Source organism: Galeopterus variegatus, unplaced genomic scaffold (genome assembly GCF_000696425.1).
Source record: "Galeopterus variegatus unplaced genomic scaffold, G_variegatus-3.0.2 Scaffold2340, whole genome shotgun sequence".
In the NCBI taxonomy this organism is placed as follows: Eukaryota; Metazoa; Chordata; class Mammalia; order Dermoptera; family Cynocephalidae; genus Galeopterus; species Galeopterus variegatus.
The window spans coordinates 26,864-45,639 of record NW_007728451.1 but is presented as its reverse complement, the minus strand read 5'-3'; the positions used below and the strand labels follow the sequence as shown (position 1 = coordinate 45,639).

Sequence of the window (18,776 nt, the reverse complement as noted above, 5' to 3'; positions counted from 1 at the left end):
GAAGGCGTGATAGCTTGTGAAAGAACTGAATAAAACATGGTTCTTCCTGGAGAGACTCACCAGTCAGGGAAAGAAAAAGATACATCACTAATTAAACTATAGCACAAACAAATGGTGTGCGTCACTGATTAAAGCCGTGAGAGGCAGTGTAGCCAAAGTGGAAACACAAGCCTTCGAACTCGGGTGGACCTGGGTTCCAATTCCTGTCTGTGACTTTGTTGTCTGGTGACTTTGGATAGCTACTTGACCTCTCCCAGCTTTGCTTCTTCTCCTCTCCAGCCAGGAATGTAACATGCAGAGGTTCTGCGAGGATGGGAGATAACGTTTGTATATGCCTATCGGGGCAGTGGGCACAGTGCTAAGGTGCTCAATACCCGGTCACCGTCATTATTTGAGTATCCTGCATGTCGTGGTAGGGAAGAGAGCTTGTGCTTGTCTGTCTGGGACGGTCAGAGGAGACTTTCTGGTGTAGGGCATCCTCTAGTTGAGCCTCGAAAGACAGGAAGAAATGGAAGAATGCATTTTTAGTTGGAGGACATAACAGAATAGTAGAGGAGAGAAAGTGACGTGTCAAAGGGTGATAAGGAAGAGTTTAATTTAGGGCCTGAGACTTGTAAAGGGGGTGGAGGGAGGGAGCATGAAGATGTGGAAGACTAGGCAGTGAGGGAGGTTGCAGCCGGGTGACAGAGGGCTTTGAATGCTAGGGTGGGGGCTGTGGACCTTACTTATCAGGCTGTGGGAAGCCCCTGAAGGTGGTGGGGCATGTGGTTAGGATTATGGAATGTCATGTGATTGGGATTATGCTTAGGAAGGCCAGTCTGGCAAAAGAGTGGGGGATGACTTGAGGAAAGGAGACCGGTTAGGAGACCACTGCGACAGCCAGGCTCTGGCAGTGGGGCCTGAACAATGGGAGGGCTGGGGTAGGGGAGAGTGAGATATGGTTGGATGGGGGGTCAGGTGAGACTGCTGGAATGATTCTGAGGCAGCCAGTCAGGGCGATAGGGACATGAATGAAAATTACAGGAGTCAGGAGAAATAGCTGATGGACTCGGCGGGAAGTAGAACAGACAGAAGGGGGCAAAAATCAGGCTGGTGTGACCGTATCGGAGAAGGCTGTTTTTTCCAGCCTCTGGGATTAATGATCAGAGAGCCTGCACTAGGGTGTAGAGGTGGCCGCATGCTGCCTCTGCAGATGCTCAGCTCCCCCAGGAAAGTCCCAGCTCCTGTCAGGGGAAATGTTTCTCTCCACGCTCAATACAGCCACTTCGTAGGCTCACCCCAGAGGGGCAGTAGCAGGACACTCAGGGACCACACAGGCTTGGGCTTCTGTGAAGAGACACCTGCAAGCTCTGCCTTCACTGTAGAGGACGATTCCCTAGGGGAGGAACTCTGGGCTGGGCCGCGGCAGAGTCGTGACTGCTCTGCTGAGCCTCGGCTCCGGGAGTGCACAGTCCTGCTGGGGCAGCGCCAGGCAGACGTCCGAGCTGCCCACACAACCGGCGGTGTCAGCAGGAGAGGTTAGAATCGGCCTTTCAGTCAGGCATTATTTGAATTTATCACAGCCTGTATTCCCTCTCATCAGAAATATCTTGAAAAATGTCCTTTGCATTTTTTCTGCTTTCAGGGACCAGAACATCCAAATCCTGGGAAGAGTTTCAGCGCCCGCGGCTTCCCACGACACTGTTACCTTCCGGACAGCGAGAAGGGGAGAAAAGTAAGAGCAGGGGTTTCAGAGGAGGGCCAAGGAATTTACTTCTATGTTAGGGCCGGAAGTTTGCTTCCTGCAACACACAGACCACAGAGAACCGGGTTTCTTTTAACTCTAGATGCACATGGTAATAAGGTCATAGGTGAGGGTACATACGATTGGAATTTTTTTTTTTTTTTTTTTTTTTTTGCGGGGGGGAAAACGGGGGGTTTTTGGGTTTTTTCCTCTCCAGGATGTTATTGGCAATGATTCATCTATTTTAGGATCCTTTGTTTAGAGCCCTGCTGCTTAAAGGCTGATCCTGGGACCTGCACCACTGGGAACACCTAAGAGCTTGATAGATATACAGAACTAGAGCCTACTTCATTTTAACAAGATCCCCAGCTAATCTGACACCACAGCAAAACTTGAGAAGCGCTGCTCTGGGGCAGGGATCTTAATTTGTGGGAGATTATTTTCTCTTTATGTACTTTTGTATTCTTTGACTTTTTCCCAAAACGGCAAAGGAAACAATCACTGGGTTTCTGGATTCTTAGTGATTCATGATCAGGCTTCAGTGGTTCTATGAACTCTAAAATTACAATTAAATTTTTATTTTTGTTTTTCTGTGGATGAGGCTGAAAATCATTGGATTTTCAAAATCTTTTCTGATCTTAGCAGGGATAAGGACCATTGCTGGGGGAAATATTGGACAAGAGGTGTGTTTTAGTCAACTTTCTCTCCAAGTCTCAGCAGCTATTTTAACAAATGTTTATTTTTCATGTACTTTGCATGTCAATGGCTGTGGCTGTGTTGTTGCTGTGGGTCAGTGTCTTAATCTGTTCAGGTTGCTATAACAAAATACCATAGACTGGGTAGCTTATAAGCAACAGAAATTTATTTCTTACTGTTCTGGAGGCTGGGGAGTTCACAATCAAGGTGCTGGCGAGGGCCCGCTTCCCGGTTCACGGACAGTGCCTTCTCACTATGTCCTCATATGGTGGAATGGACAAGGGGTTTCTCTCGAGCCCCTTTTAAGAGGGCACTAGTCCCATTCACTGGGGTTCTGCCCCATGATCCAATCACCTCTCAAAGGCTCCACCTCCTAATATGATCACCTTGAGGGTAAGGACTTCAACCTATGAATTTAGAGGGGACATGAACATTCAGACCATAGCAGTCAGCTTCAGTCTGCTCCATGTGTCTTCCCATTCTGGAGCCTCGGTTGAAGGAGCAGTACTTCTGTGGTCCATGCCCTTCCCAGGCAGGCAGAGGACCAACAGAGAATCCAGATGGAAATGTGTAATTCCATTTTGAGCCCCTGGATGCTCGTTACTTCTATGCACATTTCACAGCCCCCATCAAGTCATGGGGGATAGCCAGTTAAGTGGGGTGGGGTAATGAACTGCCTATAAGGAGGCACCTCAGGTCTCCTGGCAAAATGTATGGATATGTTCTCCACTTACAGGGAGGAAGCAGATAGTTTGGAACAATGAGAGAGTCAAGCACATCATAAAGATGTGCCAGTGCACAGTCTCCAGATTAGGAGTCAGGACCAGCCCTGATACCTGTTTGCCTTGAACAGCCAGATTTCTGTGCTTGGACTGGATTTGCATCCCAACTGTTGGCTCAGTGTGTCCACTGTGAAGGCCTGCTGTTAAAACTAGAATCCTGTTGCCAAGAGTCACTCTTTGTCCAGGCCTCGCCATGTACGTTAATGACATACCCAGACTGTACACGTTAACCATTCTGGACTCTTGTTCTTATCCACTGTATCCACTCAGTCATTTATGCCAGCACTGCCTTCCAAGCCACTTAACTCCTTTTCCAATCCTGGCACTGCCAGCCCAGTTAATTTCTCTTCCTCCAGCCCATAATATGTTTACAGGAGTTCAGTTTTGAAACCAAGGTGTTCTTATAGGATGCCGTCTTCAGCTGGACACTGCTCTGACCAAGGCCTGGAACAGGGCATTAGGCATTAGTCTTGCTCAACAAAGTTTTTTTTTTTTTTTTTTTAATTGAGCTGAATTAGAATTTTCTGCAAGCTTCAATGCATTCTCTGGGCCTCAGTTTCCTCACCTAAAATAAAATAAGAACAATAATAGCACCTACCGTACCTGGATCCAGGTGTGGTTATGAGGACCAGATGAACAAATAAATATGAAATAGCCTGGAAGAGGTCAGATTGCTTCAAGATGTCACTAGAGAAGAATTCCACAACTTTAGCTGTGGGTAAATTAAAACCACATCCGTGGTGATGGTGGTGAAGGGCAGAGCTTCAGAAGGTCGCAGATCATAAGTGCCTTCAACTCCTAGATCCCATCTTTCAAACTGCAGCTATTGTGTTGCTAGCTAACATCTATTGAGTAGTGCGTTCCAAGCACAAGTATGAAAATGCTTTTCACATAGCATCCCATAAGATGTTCACAATCTCTAGAGACAGATTATACCTTGGCCATTTTGTAAATAAGAAATTAAAGCTTAGAGAGGTGCTATAACTTGTCCGAGGTCACACAGGGATTCAGAGCCAAAGTAAGACTCCACCTGTAGGTCCCTGATTCCAAGTCCAAATCTCTTTCTCTTCCACTGTTCTGCTTAGGGGATCATGATGCAGGAAGTGGTGGGACCCTTGGGAGTATGCTCTACCATCCAAGGGACACTCTTTGACAACCACTGAAAGTCTGCCTTTGCTCTCCCGCCATTATTCCCTAGGTTCTGAAGCTGCTGCTTGTGGCCTGGGACCGTCGCCTCATCTTTGCCATTGGTACCTCCAGCACCACGGGCGAGTCAGATACTGTCATCTGGAATGAGGTCCACCACAAGACAGAGTTTGGCTCTAATCTCACTGGCCATGGCTACCCAGATGCCAATTACCTGGATAACGTGCTGGCTGAACTGGCTGCCCAGGGCATCTCAGAGGACAGCACTGCCCAGGAGAAGGACTGAGGCGGGAGGGGCTCTGAGTTGGGAGGTGCCATGGGGACTGCAGGGCAGGAAGTGGGAGAGTCAAGGTGGAAGTTGGTGCAGTGCCCTCACGACTCGACTCTGTCATCTCCCCTCCTGTCCTGTCTCCATCCCCCATTCCTCCCAGCCACAGAGGAGAGCTAGACTGAATAAGGTGACCTCATTCATAAACCTCATCTGACACAAAGGGGACATGGGATGAAGGCCATCCTCGGTCTGTTCCCATGGAGTTTCGGTGCTGGGTAGGCAGGATCCCCCTCCCCCTGCTCACCCCCGAGTAGGGCATGGTCAGCACACTTGGGGTATGGACAGTGCATGGGCACTCCATACCCTTGGCCTTGTGAAGCCTGAGGTTCCTTGCCTCCACTGGCTTCTTGCTGCTTCCACTCTGCTTTGAGAGCAGAGTTTCTGCTTTTCTCTCCTCCACTGGAGGCAGGGAGCTGTCACTGTGCAAGATTGGGGGGCAAAGGGGTGAACCGCTAAACTGCTGTGACATCAGAAATCGGATGCTTCATTGCAGGGTGAGGAAGCACTTCTGGCTGAGAGAGTCAGAGAAGCAAAAGTCCCTGGGAGCATGTTCAGGTCTCATCATAGTCCTTGGCTTCTCTGGACCCTCCTTTCCTCCTCACACCTTTGACCTGTCCAAAGAGGCATCTGGTTCTCTTGTGTGGGTGGATGGACTCTGGGATTCCTCTCTGGGGTGGCATCCCATGATGCTGTTTCCAAGCCCCTCTCTGATCAGCCCAGAGCCTGCATCCCATGAGCATCTCAATGTCCTCAGGGAGAGGAGCCTGTAGCCTCCCCAGTCATCCCAGACCAGCTCAAAGATTCCATGAGTTTCATCAAGTCACTGTGAGAAGAGCCCACACTGGGTTCTGTGCCATCTGTGTATGTGTGTGTGTTTCGGGGGGTGGGGGACGTGTGCACATCACTGGCCAGGTTGGTGGAGAGTCCCATGATGTCCCTGCACTCTGTTCCACAAGATGACCGACAGGGATCAAACAGCCAGGCTGTGGTCCCTCGACTTTCCTCACCCTTTGCCAACCCACCCCATAGTAAACTTAACCCCTGATGGAGACAGCTGTGCTTGGGGAGAGGTGAGCAAGTGAGGGCTGGGCTGGTCCCTTTTTATATTTCTTTTCAAGATTGAATCAGAGCCGATCTCATATGAGGGCTTCAATCCATCTCCCTGCACATTTGCTGATCAGAGCCCAGAGGAGGTGCTGGGCCCCTCACCTAGTGCAGGTCGACTCAGAGCATGCAGGGAGCCTCCTCACCTCATTCCTGACAGGGCTGGGACTGCATTATGATCTGGTCCAACCTGCATCTGCATCATGTCCCAAGACCTTGTCCGTCTCCTCCCCAACATTCCTCTTGCCTTTGGCTCCCATTGAGGAATGGATTGGGGGTCAGGGAGGAGAGATGGGGGGCATCAGGAATGGAAACCTAATTCTCCCCTTTGAAAGTGGGTTCTTTGAACTATGTGTTTGGGGGAAGTTCCTCTAGATACTAATTTGAATTTATATACCTCATGTTTTGGGGGTTTGATGTGTGTGTATATATATATATATATATGCATATATATTTCATAATATTTGGAAGGTTTTTGATGATAGAAAAATTGAAACAAAAGAACCTTCAAAAATGGTACTTAAGTCAGAACCAGAGGCCAAGCTTTCATGAGCTCCGCAGCTGTTTGTGGCCAGTGGCTTCACCTGAGTGTCACCCAGTTCCTTGGGACCTGCTGGTGCTGAGCCTTTCCTCAGTTTGCAGATGGCTACAGGGATGGTAATAGGCTCCACCAGAGGGAGCTCTGATAGAAGGAATTGTTCCTGCCATCTCAGTCTCAGTCTCTCCTATCACCTGGCTGTCATTTTATCTCACCAGCAGACCAGGAGACTGGTCCTTAGTCCACTGCACTACAGGGCAATTTCCTGCCACAGTCGGGAAGGAAATTTCTGACCTAAATGGAAGAGACATCCCTGTGGTGTTTAATGACACGTCATTTCCCTTGACAGGTTACCACAGACCAGTGGTCACTGGAGAGCCTCATCGTAGGCTTGGTACCCTCTCTGAGGGCCTTCAGCGCCCTTGTCAAGTATCTGTTAGGCTTCTTGGCCACAGGGATGAGGAAATAGACTGAGGGTCCATGGGTAGAAAAACACAAGGAGGCAGTAGGAGGTGGGGAAGAAAAGAAAGCATGCTTTCATGACTGGAAATGGGCAGAGGGGAGAGACTGGTTTCCCTGCATCAGGCAGAAGAAGGCGTAGGTGGGGAAGGGACCTGCGAGGATGCATAAGGGAGTCAGAACACAGTGGCAATACCACTTGGAGAGTTAGTCTTCATACCCTCAGGCCTTCCCCCTAGGACTTTGACCGTGTCTAGGCCCTGTTTCTTTTCCTCTCTGCAGATGCTCAGTCAGGGCTACCTCATCTTCATGCCGCTTCTTGTGGGACTTTCTGGGCAGAAAGGATCTTGAGTTTCCTTTCTCACATGGGGCTAGGCAAGGTAGGGAGCATTTCTTTTCTCTTTCTCTTGTGCCAACCTGGAAAGGCACAGTCTTGGTTTCAGCAAGAACCATGCCAGCCGAGCCCTGTGTGTCCACTATTTTGGCACTGGGTGTCTTCCCACCAGAAGCCCTGCTGTGCCCCCTGCCCGAGCAGGGGATCCCATGCCTTTCCTTTCACGGTCTTGCCACCAGCAGCCTCTCCCTTCCTGAGTCTCCAGGGATGACAGATGGGATTGGAGACAAACCTTGTCAGCTGCTCATCCCTCAAGAGGTTCACTGTGTCTGTGTGGTTGTGTGTGCCTTTGTGTCTCCATTCTCCTCCCCTTTCTGTAAAATATGGATTTCTCTGTGGGTTTATACTTTGTCAAAAGTACTCGTCCAGGTACTGCACTGTCGCGTGCGTGGGAGGACTGAGGGAAGGCCCATGTGGTACAGGAAGAGTCCCGCTCCCTTTCCTTTTCTGTGGTCACAGGCATTTTAGTGTGCGTGTAGGGGGGTGTTCTGGGAGGGGACAGGTGAACGTCCTAATGTAAATTGTCTGTAGCTGACGTGTTTTGAAGTCCTTGGTGTTGCTCTGTGAGAGGACATCGCCACCTGGTGCTCATGAGGTGTATGTGCAGAACAATAAATGGCAAATGAACAACCACAAATTGTTAACCTTCTGCTTTTTGTAGTTTAAAGCACCTGTTTGTGAGGTATTTGGGTTACCTCCCCGAGTCTATAAGCAACCACAAGACCTTCCACTGGATGGGAGGGAAAAGTCCCTTTTCTCTATTTTTTATTGCCACTTCTTTTCCACCCCCCACATTTGACCTGATTTGACTTCTTGTTCCCCAAAGAAACAGACCGCATGGCAGGGGAAATAAGCAAATGAACTTAGGAACTTATAGGAGAAAAACTCTTAACAGTTGACTCACTGAACTGTTCCCCACCCCCAGGCTGTTTACTCTACAGCAGTGGTAGGCACTCTTTGGAGTGTTACCCTGCCCCTACCGTTTCCTCCAGGAGAAAATTTTGATTTTGCTTTCTGTTTACTTTATCTTTAAAGTCACAGATATTTACTTCTTAAAGGTCTGTCTCTATTTCCGATAGCCTACAGAGTGCGGTTTTCTTAGAAGCCAGGGTTGGTCTTTGCACAGACCCCAGCCTCAGATCACCAGGTAGGAAAACAGAGACTGCAAGCCTCCAGTTCCCTGTCACCTCTGAATTCTGACTTCGTAAAATGACTTGAATGTAAACTGCAAACTCCCACGTCCTGATTTCATACAGATGAACGGTCAGACACAGTGTTCCTTGATATGTATTTTAATGCATAATTATGTGCGATGTTGTTAGTGGAAATAGAAATTTGTGAAGAGCTTTTCATTTTAATGAGAAATTAGTGCATTAAAAGTCTGAGAGCCTTTGGCTATACTTTGCCTTTCTGACTCAGTAGTCTTCAAAGAATTCACAGGAAAGTCGGTATTTGCAGAAAAGTGGTTAGCTTGGCTGAAACCTAGAAAACACCCAGAACCCACAAAACAGAGGTTTAGGAGAACATTTAAATGCTTAAGAGGGAGGGTTAAGTGAAGAGGTTGTGGAAATCAGTGTTCCCCCTTGTGCAGTCAGGAGAGCAAGGTTCCGATTCTGTTATTCACTCCTCTGCATCTCAGTTGTAAATGAGTGTCTTCATCCTCATCTTCTCACAGGCTGGTAGGCTTCTTAGACGAAAGGCCTATTCTAAGCCCAAGCTCCTGATTGTGAACATTAACAAGGAGAGAACAAATTACCCTTCATAGAAGATAACTAATGACATTGGACTTGGTGAATAAGTATATAATTTTTTTAAAATGTCGTGGAAGTAATTACAATTAGTGAGACTGGTATTCAACTTGAGCAAAGCCCCAGATATTGCCAGGTGACAATTGTGTATACTGTCAGATGCCCCTGAAACTGAAATAAATGTGTCACAAGTGTTGCTGATGCCTTTTTCAGTTCACTTAAAAACATGGTTTGGACCATGTCAGCCCCCTTTCTGCTGGAAAAAGAAAAAAAAAAGGTGCATAATTGGTGCTTTCTACTCTGTTTTGGTTTTAGGGAGAAAATAATACTCAGATGTGGGCTTGCTTTGACTTCTTGCTTTTCTCATCCCCAGAAAAATGCAGAGTTCTTGTTGGAATGTGAGGGATGTCTGTGTGTGTGTGTTATGTCTCTGTGTGTGCGTGTGCATGTGATGGGAGGACAGGAAGGGTAAGGACCACCCACAGAAGAGAGAGAAGATGTACTCTGGTAATACAGGACATGAGCCTGCAATGCTTGATCTGTCCAAATCTCTGACTCCTTTTGATGCCTCATTCATAATGAGCTAAGAGGAGGAAATCAAGCAGTTGGTTGTGGATAAAAATTCCAATTTCTCCTGAGCACCACAATATTTTCCAGTTTTTACCTTTTTTTTTTTTTACTTATACCTTGTCTGCAAACCATCCCTCCCCACCCCCCAACCTCCTAATAGAAGTTTATAAGTTAAAATATTTACTGAGAACTTAATGACACTGGTTAAAAGTCCAAGAGTGGTCTGGTCTAAATAAGTATCAATTGTGGAGCAGTTGGAGAGAGTGGAATGGGTGTAGGCAACAGTTTTCTTTGCAGATGCTGTTGAGATGACCCCGAGGACATGACACAGTCCATCAACATGGAATCCTCAAAGCTAAACAGCTGTGGCCACACAGGAATTCCTGTGTCTTTTCAGGGCTCTGAAGCATGAAATCCAGACAGCTTTTTAAAAAACAAAATAGAAGGAGGGTAGTGCTTAAAGGCAGAAATTCTTATTGCTCACAAATTGGAAACCACTGCAGACTTCAGATTAAATGCATAGTTTCCAAATTCAAATGTCAACATTCTTCCTCCTCTCTTTTTGCATAGATGCATTCAGGTGAAGACGTTAGTGATGCACATGAGGAAAAGACACCCCCTTCATGTTTTAGTCCCCAGGATGGCTTTTTCTTAAACAGTCACAGCTGCTCTTTTCCCCACCCTCAACCTTGTTCATGTAGCTCCATTAATTTCCTGGCCCAGAGACCTAAACAGGAGAACATAAAATCATACCTGCTTTTTGTTGCACTTGTCACTTCAGTACTTAGGAAGGCAGAAGTGGAGAAGAAAGCAGTGAAAGGCATGCTTGAGGCTCTGGCCAGCGATAAGAGAAAGCATTTCCTGGGAAAGATTTAATTAAGCTGGACTCTGCTCCTGCTCTCAGTCAAAGGTGTCTCCAGTTGCTGCCATGCCTGGAGCCAAACTCTGCCTCTCATCTTCCATTGACTGGTATTCCTTCTTCTTGTACTTCCGGGTGCCGTAGATGGCCAGGGTGATGACCACAGCCAGGAGAGTGGTGACCCTCACTGCGACCCCATCTGCTGCCCCTCCCGACAGACTACCACCGTCCCCACGGACGACCTTCATGGCCCTGCGCAGCTCTGACGGCTCTCCTAGCCTCCACTGGTGGGTCTGGGAGTCTTTGATCCAGGATCTTGCATTCTCAGTATTGGTCACTATGACTGTGTTGGTGGCAGCCTGGCTCATGAGGGGTGGCTGGGTGTAGGGCGGGAGCCTGGCAGGGGGTAGGGTTCCTCCTGTAAAGAGCCCAGCCTTGACACAGTAGGACACTTGACATCCATCGCTGATGAGGGCTAGGTGTTGGCTGAAGCCCCCAGGACATTTTTTCAGAGAAGGTGCCCCTATGTCTCTGGATATGGCAGAATCTGCCAAGGGGTTCCCAGCTGTGCAGCTGAAGAACCCACCAAAAGGGACTGAAAACTTGTATCCTAACTCATAATCCAGAGAAGCACATACTCTGAGGCTTTCAAAGAGTTTCAGTGGGAAGTAGCCAGCTGGACAAGACTGAGCATTTGTCAAGGGGTTTATGCTCTTACTGCTGAAGAGGCCACCAAAAAGCAGTCCTGAGTATTTAGGTTCTTGGCCACTGGCTACACACCAAAAAGCCTTAAATTCAGCCTTTGCCACCCGGAACACATCTTCGCACACTGTCTTGCAGAAGATGAAGAATTTGCAGTTCCGTGTACACTCCAGGTGGTTGTAACCCTCCTCGTGGATCTGGGATTGCAGGTGGACCGGGGAGTAGCCAGAGGGGCAGGAGAAATTGCCAGTGAGTGGATTTTTCTGCTCCAAGTTTTGGCAGAGGAGGACAAACTTATTCTCTGAGAGCTGGGTGCATTCCTGATAAACCCCACCGAAGGAGAAGTTGGTCATTTTCCCCTCACAGGAGCCATCGTCAGTATTAGCCTGAAAATTGAAGTTGGGAGAATTGAGATCTGTGCACCCGGGGTAGGTGTTGAACGAGTAATAGTGTTTCACAGCAGCTTCCACTGTCTTCGACACCTTCTTTACCAAGGGGCCTGGCAAGTCTGGCAGCATGTTGGGGTTGATGAAGAAGTGCAGGGGCAGGCCAACACGGTCCACGGCCACCAGGTTGTTGGCAATGCCCTGCTGCCAGGCCTGGAGGGTGATTCCTGGGTAAAAAGGAACCCCGCCAATGCTCTGCATCCTGGAGTTGGTTCGGTTTGAGAGGTAGCTCTTTATAAAGGCATCCTGTGAAGTGTAGTTCTCCTCAAATTTGAAGTTCACGATGTTTTGGAAGGTAACTCCAGCAGATGCAGTTACGGCACTATGGCTACTCTGGCTGTTCTGGAGGAAGGAGGCTCTAAGGTAGTCCTCCTGAATAAGAGCAGCTCCAGCATCCACACTGGTGATGACGTGGGTGCCATAATTGAGGACCAGGAGCTCTGCCAGGTAGGTGGCCATCCTCGTCTGGTTGTTTTCTAGACAGTCAGAGATATCCATGATCTCCTTTCTAAACCCCCACCTCAGTTTTGAAGCTGAGTTGATTTTGACTGTGTAGACAAGGTTTCTCACCTGCACTCGGGTCGTTATAGCTTGGTCCTTCACTTGAAGGGTCTTCATCCTTTGGAACTCGGGGGAGAATTTGCCATTGACTTTGGAAAAAGAGAGCTCTGTGTTGATGGAGAAGGAGGTGCTGCTCTGGTAATTCATCCAGGATTCCAGGATTTCTGAGTTCATCTCCAGGTTGCTCTGTTTCTGGGGAATGGTGAAGATTTCATCAGGGATGATGTACTGTCCATCCTCTGTGGTCCTGCAGTTGGTATAAGTCAAGTCCATCACCCATCCCATGTCCACATTCCGCAGATTATCCCAGCCCCCTCCAGGTAGGACTTCCAGGACCGGTAGTTTCAAGGCATTCTTGCATTTTTGAAATCCAACATTATCTGTTTCCCCCACAGATAAGTCTGTTTTAGCCCATGCTGCCACTGTGCAGAAAAGGATGGCAGTCCTGAAGCTGCTCATGGCTCAGACAGCCCCAGCCACACACCAGCCCTAAACAGCAGCCAGTGAGCTTGGTGCAAAGAGAACGAGTGGGAAAGAGAGAAGTTGCTGAACGGAAACTTCAAATTCTCCTAAAGCCACCAGTTCCTCTTTAGGCTGATTTAATTGCAAAATGGGGAAATGAGAGTGGGGTGGAATACAAATGTTCAACAGAACTTTGAAAAAATTATGCTGTCCTAGATATACAAGCACAGCCCTATACTCTTAACAGTTGACTCACCCGAACTGTTCCCCACCCCCAGGTTGATTACTCTACAGCAGTGGTAGGCACTCTTTGGAGTGTTACCCTGCCCCTACCATTTCCTCCAGCAGAAAATTTTGATTTTGCTTTCTGTTTACTTTCTTGGACTTGATGTTTTAAATTTTCCCTGCTATCCTCTCCTGGGACTCTAATACCAGTTTCCTTTTACTGGAAATGCCGAGGTAAATGGCAACATCACCCCTGCTGTGACACCCTGCCTCCATCACCTCTAATTGAGGCTAGCTGTAGGTCAAGGCCAAGCCCTGGGTTTTCCATATTCCTGAGGGTGGAGGCTGTTCCCACAGAAGAAAAGAATGAAAACATCACACTCACATCCTGTGGGGTTTCAATGTTATAAACCGTAATAGTCCAGGCTTTGGAGATGGCATTATCTGGAGCAGAGCTGAAGGGGCCTGCAGAAGATTTCACCTGCTGTATGCCGGGAAGACTCCCGCACTGTCCTAAGCACTCATGGAGAGGGCGAGGGGCTCCCACTGCGTTGTTGTTTCCTATCAGATAGAAATGCTCAAGGAAAGACAAAACCCACACTAAAATCTAGATTTTGATTTATCAGAAGTAGACAGTGGCCAAGGAATATACGTATATGTGTACACACATTTGTGTATGCTCTGTGTGCGTAGTTGGCAATAAGTTGATACCTGCTGTTATACCTTTTTCACTCCATTGGTAAGGGCATGTAACCAGTATAGGTGCATAAAAAAGAATATGCCTCTTCATGACTCATTTTTTCAAAGCCATAATTCATTTGTTATATTATTAAGAGAACATAATTTATGAATTTCCTTTGCATGATGATGCCAGGTGCATTAGGCCTTGTGATTTAGAACAATGTTTCCAGTCCCATTGATCTAGTACTAGCATTCATCAAAGCACATCTCTGCTAATTATTTGTGACAGTTAAGGTGTGTTTTAGTACATATAGTGATAGAGAGTCCACAGAGGTTAATGAAGCTCCCAGTTGCATCCTCATGGCTCCCCAAATCATACCATGAACAAGATGCAGGGCTGAGACGGAAAAAGGTATGTTTCAATTCACAGCTATCACTCCAATATCACCAGGTTACATCCTGGAAAAAAGGTTCCTGGGAATCAAATTACCTCAGACTGTCACAAATGCAGCTGAGAAGTGTTTTTAGAAAGAATGAGGCCAGTTGCCCAACTTCACAGGCTGAGCTTCACTAGCTGTTATTAATACCTGCATGGTGTTCTGTAAATCCAGAAATACCACATTCTGGGTCTATTATGCCACAGTTATCATGTGTCAGGGAACTGACACCATCAACCCAAGGGAGATTAATTTATGAATCAGTGTTCATTCTGTACTTGGCTAAAGAACCAAACCTCTGCACAGGATTTCCTGGATAATTTCTAAATCAGTTATTTATAAATTTATACCTCAGAAGAGTGATCCCAGAATTAGAAAAAATAGAGTTGAATGCCCTTGAGTACTTCCAATAAGCCTGTCAAAACACTCGTATCTGTACACTTCTCCTCAAACTGTTTCAGGGATGGTTCATCAGAATCAATAAACTCTCACTCACATTGTTTTGAAGACAGGATGACAGTTTCTTAGTCTTTGTTTTCTCATTTTTAGATCCTGTTGAAACCTCACTCTCCTGAAATGAGAATACAAGCAAGGTGAATACAGACAATTCCATATTCAGGTATCCCTATATCTCTAAACATACAGTCATTGTCTTTTCTTTCTTTCTTTTTTCTTTTTTTTTCTTTTTGCTACAGCCTTCCTCTTCATTTTTATCATAGAAAAAAATTGGAAATAACTAAAAAGCCAAGAGTGAAATTATATTGCATCCAACTGGCAAGATAATTTATAGCCATCACAATTATTTCAAACAATTTTAATAACATGAGAAATTCTTTGCCACGATGTTGTGAAAAAAGCATGAACTATATTCAGCATAACCCCAACTGTGTACAAATACATATAACTAGAGGGATTTACACCAATCTGTTGACAGTAATTATATCTGGTTGGTAGATTTTACGAATTATTTTAACTGTTTCCTCTTCCTTTTCTGTGTTCTTTGAGTTTTCAACAATGAGCATGTCTTTACCCATTTGACAAATTTTTATTGAGAACCGACTAAGTATCAAACAACATTGGGTAGTAGGGAAATACTCAGGAAAATAACCAAGAAATGTGCATTTAAAAAACAAATTATTTCTGGAATTTTCGTATGTCTGAAATGATCCAAAGCCTATAGACTCTGTGATTACTGTGCTCAAGGAAGTTCTCTTTTCAATTCATGAGAAAACAATGAAAGGAGAAGTGCAAGTGATGGGAATTTCTGCTACACATAAATTTGCAAGCCTGGAGCAGGAAGAGCCTGCTCATAATGGTCAGGTGCGAGGAAGTGGAGGCAAGAATTTGACCTGCACATTTCACCCACACCTTTCCTGTTTTACTCTGTTCACCAGCAATTTCCTCTGCTTTTCCTTGTACTGAAATGCATATTCGAGTGCATAAACTCTCCAGATGGCCACCCTAGGGCCTGAGGCTAAACATTGAACTTTGGTCTCCCATAAAAGGTATGCATCTGGGTTGCTGATGAACTATTTCACTTCCTCCAAAAAGAGGCAAGAGGGAAGTCCCATGTCTGCTTTCTTTCTCAATTTGAGCACGTGCAAACTTCTGACACCATCTCATGCAGAACCAAACCATGATTCAGGTCTGAAAGTCAGTTCTGTGTGGGCTTTTAAGTGGTGCAGATGTTTCCTACTTCTGCCTTTCACCTGTGGCCCAAAATGGGGAGGAAAGCCTGGTTGTGTTTGCTGGGACCATTCCCTTTCTTATTTTCAGCAGGAATCAAGGAGAACCATCTGAAAACTGACAGTTAAATAATTGCTACATGAATCAGTGAAGTATGGCTTTTACAGACTCTGAAATAAACTGTGTTCTGGATAGTGTAGGAAGTATCAGTGAACAAAGGGACAATATTTCTTTTTTCAACAGTTGATTCCTGACCTGATGTTTTGAGAGTTGCTTTGCTAGTCCCTTGCCCTCAGAGGTTGCTTTTCTCACCAGGATTGTTCATGTATTGACCACAAAAATAAGAACATAGTGTGTTGGGCTAGGGCCCAAAGACCTTCCAAACACATTGTGCAGACTTGGTCACAAACCCCTCATGTGCAGCTCATGAGCTAGGTAATTAGAAAAGATCCTGGGAGCCGTAAGTAAAAATTATTAGGCTTTATTCAGATGCAAGCTCAGATAGCTAGCAGCAGCTGCCCTGGTGGCCTCCCCAGGCATCCCGAGGGCACTGTGGATCAGAGCCATGTGTCCTTTATACTTTGCGAGTCAGATAACCAAGGAACACCTGGGTGTGCATGAACATATTTACATTAAACAGACTAGGTCGTGCTGGCAAGATTCCAAACATCTGAGGGATCCTGACCATTTATATTTCAATTTTCCTTACATAGTGGTTTCATGATTCCTTTTAGTCTGCAGGGTAAAAACAAGGTCCATGTGAAATTCTGCATATTCCCATTAAGAGCTAGGCCAGAATTTGGCAGTCTAAGCCATTTGATTTCTTTTTTTTATTGGCACTCTTTTCCTTTCTCTCTTCCTCCCACTTTCTCTGATCCTTTTTCTCCTCATCAGCTATTCCCTGTCCACTTTTTTTGTTCTCTTTGCCATTCGGAAATTTAGGTTTGAAGGACACACATCTGTGACTTAAGGTGGTACTCCCACTATACTAAAGAAGCAGGAATCCCTGATGTGTCAAAGACCGAGGCTTTAGGCTGCCACTCTGCTATTCTAGGTCATGGCAGGCATCACCAGTAGGTCAGACAGCTGATTTCCACTGAGCTCTGCCTTGACATGATTCTCAACACAGTTCTCCAGGACATTCCAATGAATGCCTATTTTATCAATCCATTAAAAATATATTTGTTAAGCATCTGTTATTGGTAAGGCATTCACAGTAGGTGCCAGGCATGTGAGGGGTCTGGTGACCCAGCCTGGCATGTGAGGGGTCTGTGACCCTGTCTGTACAATGGGTTTGAAGGATTTCTCTGTGAGCCCCCCTAGCCTTAGCAAGACAATTGGCTACGTAGGCAGGATTCCAAAAATAGCTCTAGCAATACATGGAAGAACCAGCTTACCTGACTTGCTTGTTTTCACTTTAACCTATTCATGGGTATTTCAAGTAGAAAGAAGAATGATGGTAATTTTTACTTTGCTTCAGCTCAAAGGCCATCTGAAGATCCCATGGTAAAAGATGGAAAGGCTGAATGTTAGATTGGCTTTGTGTTACCCAGTAATGAAACAAGTATAGAAATATGAAATCTGCTAGCAGTTAACCCAGAGAGACCCAATGCCACTCAGTCTCTTCTTTTGCTCAAATCTTCCTCAAAGAGGAAGTCACATGACAGGAAAGATGTGGAGACTGAGAAATGAGGACATAGGAGAAATTCAACTGGGTTGTCCTGTTGTTCTTAAAGCTCTATACATGTAAATATTTTCAGCTGAAGGAGAATGCAAGAGATACTTCCCATATTAGGCTGATGTCATTAGGATGGGGAATGGGGTTTCCTGACTGCTCAATGCTTGTGAAGCTTAGCATGGGGTCACCAGACCCCTCACATGCCTGGCTGGGTCACCAGACCCCTCACACGCAGGTCCACGAGCTAGGTAATTGGGAAAGATCGTGGGAGCCAATGGCAGATGACACGAACTCAGTACTCAGCTTCCTCAGCAGCAGCAGCAGCTTACAGATCCAGCAGCAGCAGCAGTGGTGGCCTCTCAGGGCATCCTGGGGGCCCTGGCTGCAACAGCCTCCAGCAGCAGTAGTGGCCTTCCCGTGCCCCCCCCCCCCCCAGGCATCCCAGGGGCAGGGAACACTGTGGATCAGAGCCATTCATCCTTTATACTCAAGTTTGATAACCCAGGACACCTGGGTGAGAGTCAGACAAGGCAGGAACACCTAGGTGCCCATGCAAATCTATATCAGACAATAGCCAAGGAACACCTGGGCGCATGTGCATATTTACATCAAATGCTCGGCAACATTCTGAACATCTCAGGGGCCCTGACTACTTATATTTCATTTAGAGCCATTCATTCTTTATACTCAAGTTTGATAACCCAGGACACCTGGGTGAGAGTCAGACAAGGCAGGAACACCTAGGTGCCCATGCACATCTGCATCAGACAATAGCCAAGGAACACCTGGGCGCACGTGCATATTTACATCAAATGCTCGGCAACATTCTGAACATCTCAGGGGCCCTGACTACTTATATTTCATTTTCCCTACATTCCATCACAGAATTATGTGGAGTTGGCAGCTTTGGGTCCTCCATCGAAATATTCCTATTGTCTCTTCTATTTTCTGGTAATCTAAATATGAGGTTACGAGCACGGGCTGGGTTGTGGATCTGTTCAGTCCCAAGACTTTGTTCTGCTTTTCATAGTTACTCAAATATCTCAACTACTAGACTGATAAATATAGATGTGAAATAGAAGTTTCAGAATTAAAATGTAGGCAACATCCTGGCTCCATACATGACATTGGGAAAGTTCTGGAGTGTCCCTAAGACTTCACCTTCTCAACTGTGAAACACAAACAATAGCATCTACCTCTACATAGCAGATAAAACTGTTAATAGGACTGTCTGCAATCATCCATGTAAAGACCTACATGGAGCAGCTAGGAGCTAAATGTGTATCGGCTTTCAGCGTTGCTGAGCTTGCTATGAAATCTTCAGATTGACTCTGTAGTTCAATCCTTTCAGGATGCAAATGGGAGAAAGGGCATGTTAGAGGATCTCAAGAGCTTGAATTTCCCCTGGTCATCTATTTGACAGCATGTGAAGCCATACAGACTGAGAGGGACCACCTGAATATTTCATAGTGATATCCTAAACAAAGGCAAGCATCTCGGTAAGGAAAACGCTGGTTTCAATGCCATCTGAATTCTGACACAGTAAAT

General features: G+C 46.2%; 2 protein-coding genes across 2 annotated transcripts in view; one reads left to right on the top strand and one right to left on the bottom strand.

Moving 5' to 3' along the window:
- DTX4 (deltex 4, E3 ubiquitin ligase) overlaps positions 1-7,810 on the top strand; it is a 36,695-nt gene extending 28,885 nt beyond the window's left edge. Inside the window, exons 8-9 of the mRNA XM_008581376.1 lie at positions 1,625-1,714; positions 4,400-7,810. Of these exons, the coding sequence (XP_008579598.1) occupies positions 1,625-1,714; positions 4,400-4,633 (324 nt within the window). The 3' untranslated portion in view covers positions 4,634-7,810. The remainder of the gene's footprint in view (positions 1-1,624; positions 1,715-4,399) is intronic.
- A 639-nt stretch (positions 7,811-8,449) lies between these two features.
- MPEG1 (macrophage expressed 1) lies at positions 8,450-12,518 on the bottom strand. Its single transcript, XM_008581375.1, has 2 exons — positions 10,245-12,518; positions 8,450-8,893 (listed from the first exon to the last, which is right to left on the bottom strand). Exon 1 carries the CDS (start codon positions 12,516-12,518, stop codon positions 10,392-10,394), a length of 2,127 nt encoding a protein of 708 aa, XP_008579597.1. The 3' UTR covers positions 8,450-8,893; positions 10,245-10,391.
- Positions 12,519-18,776: the final 6,258 nt, after the last annotated feature.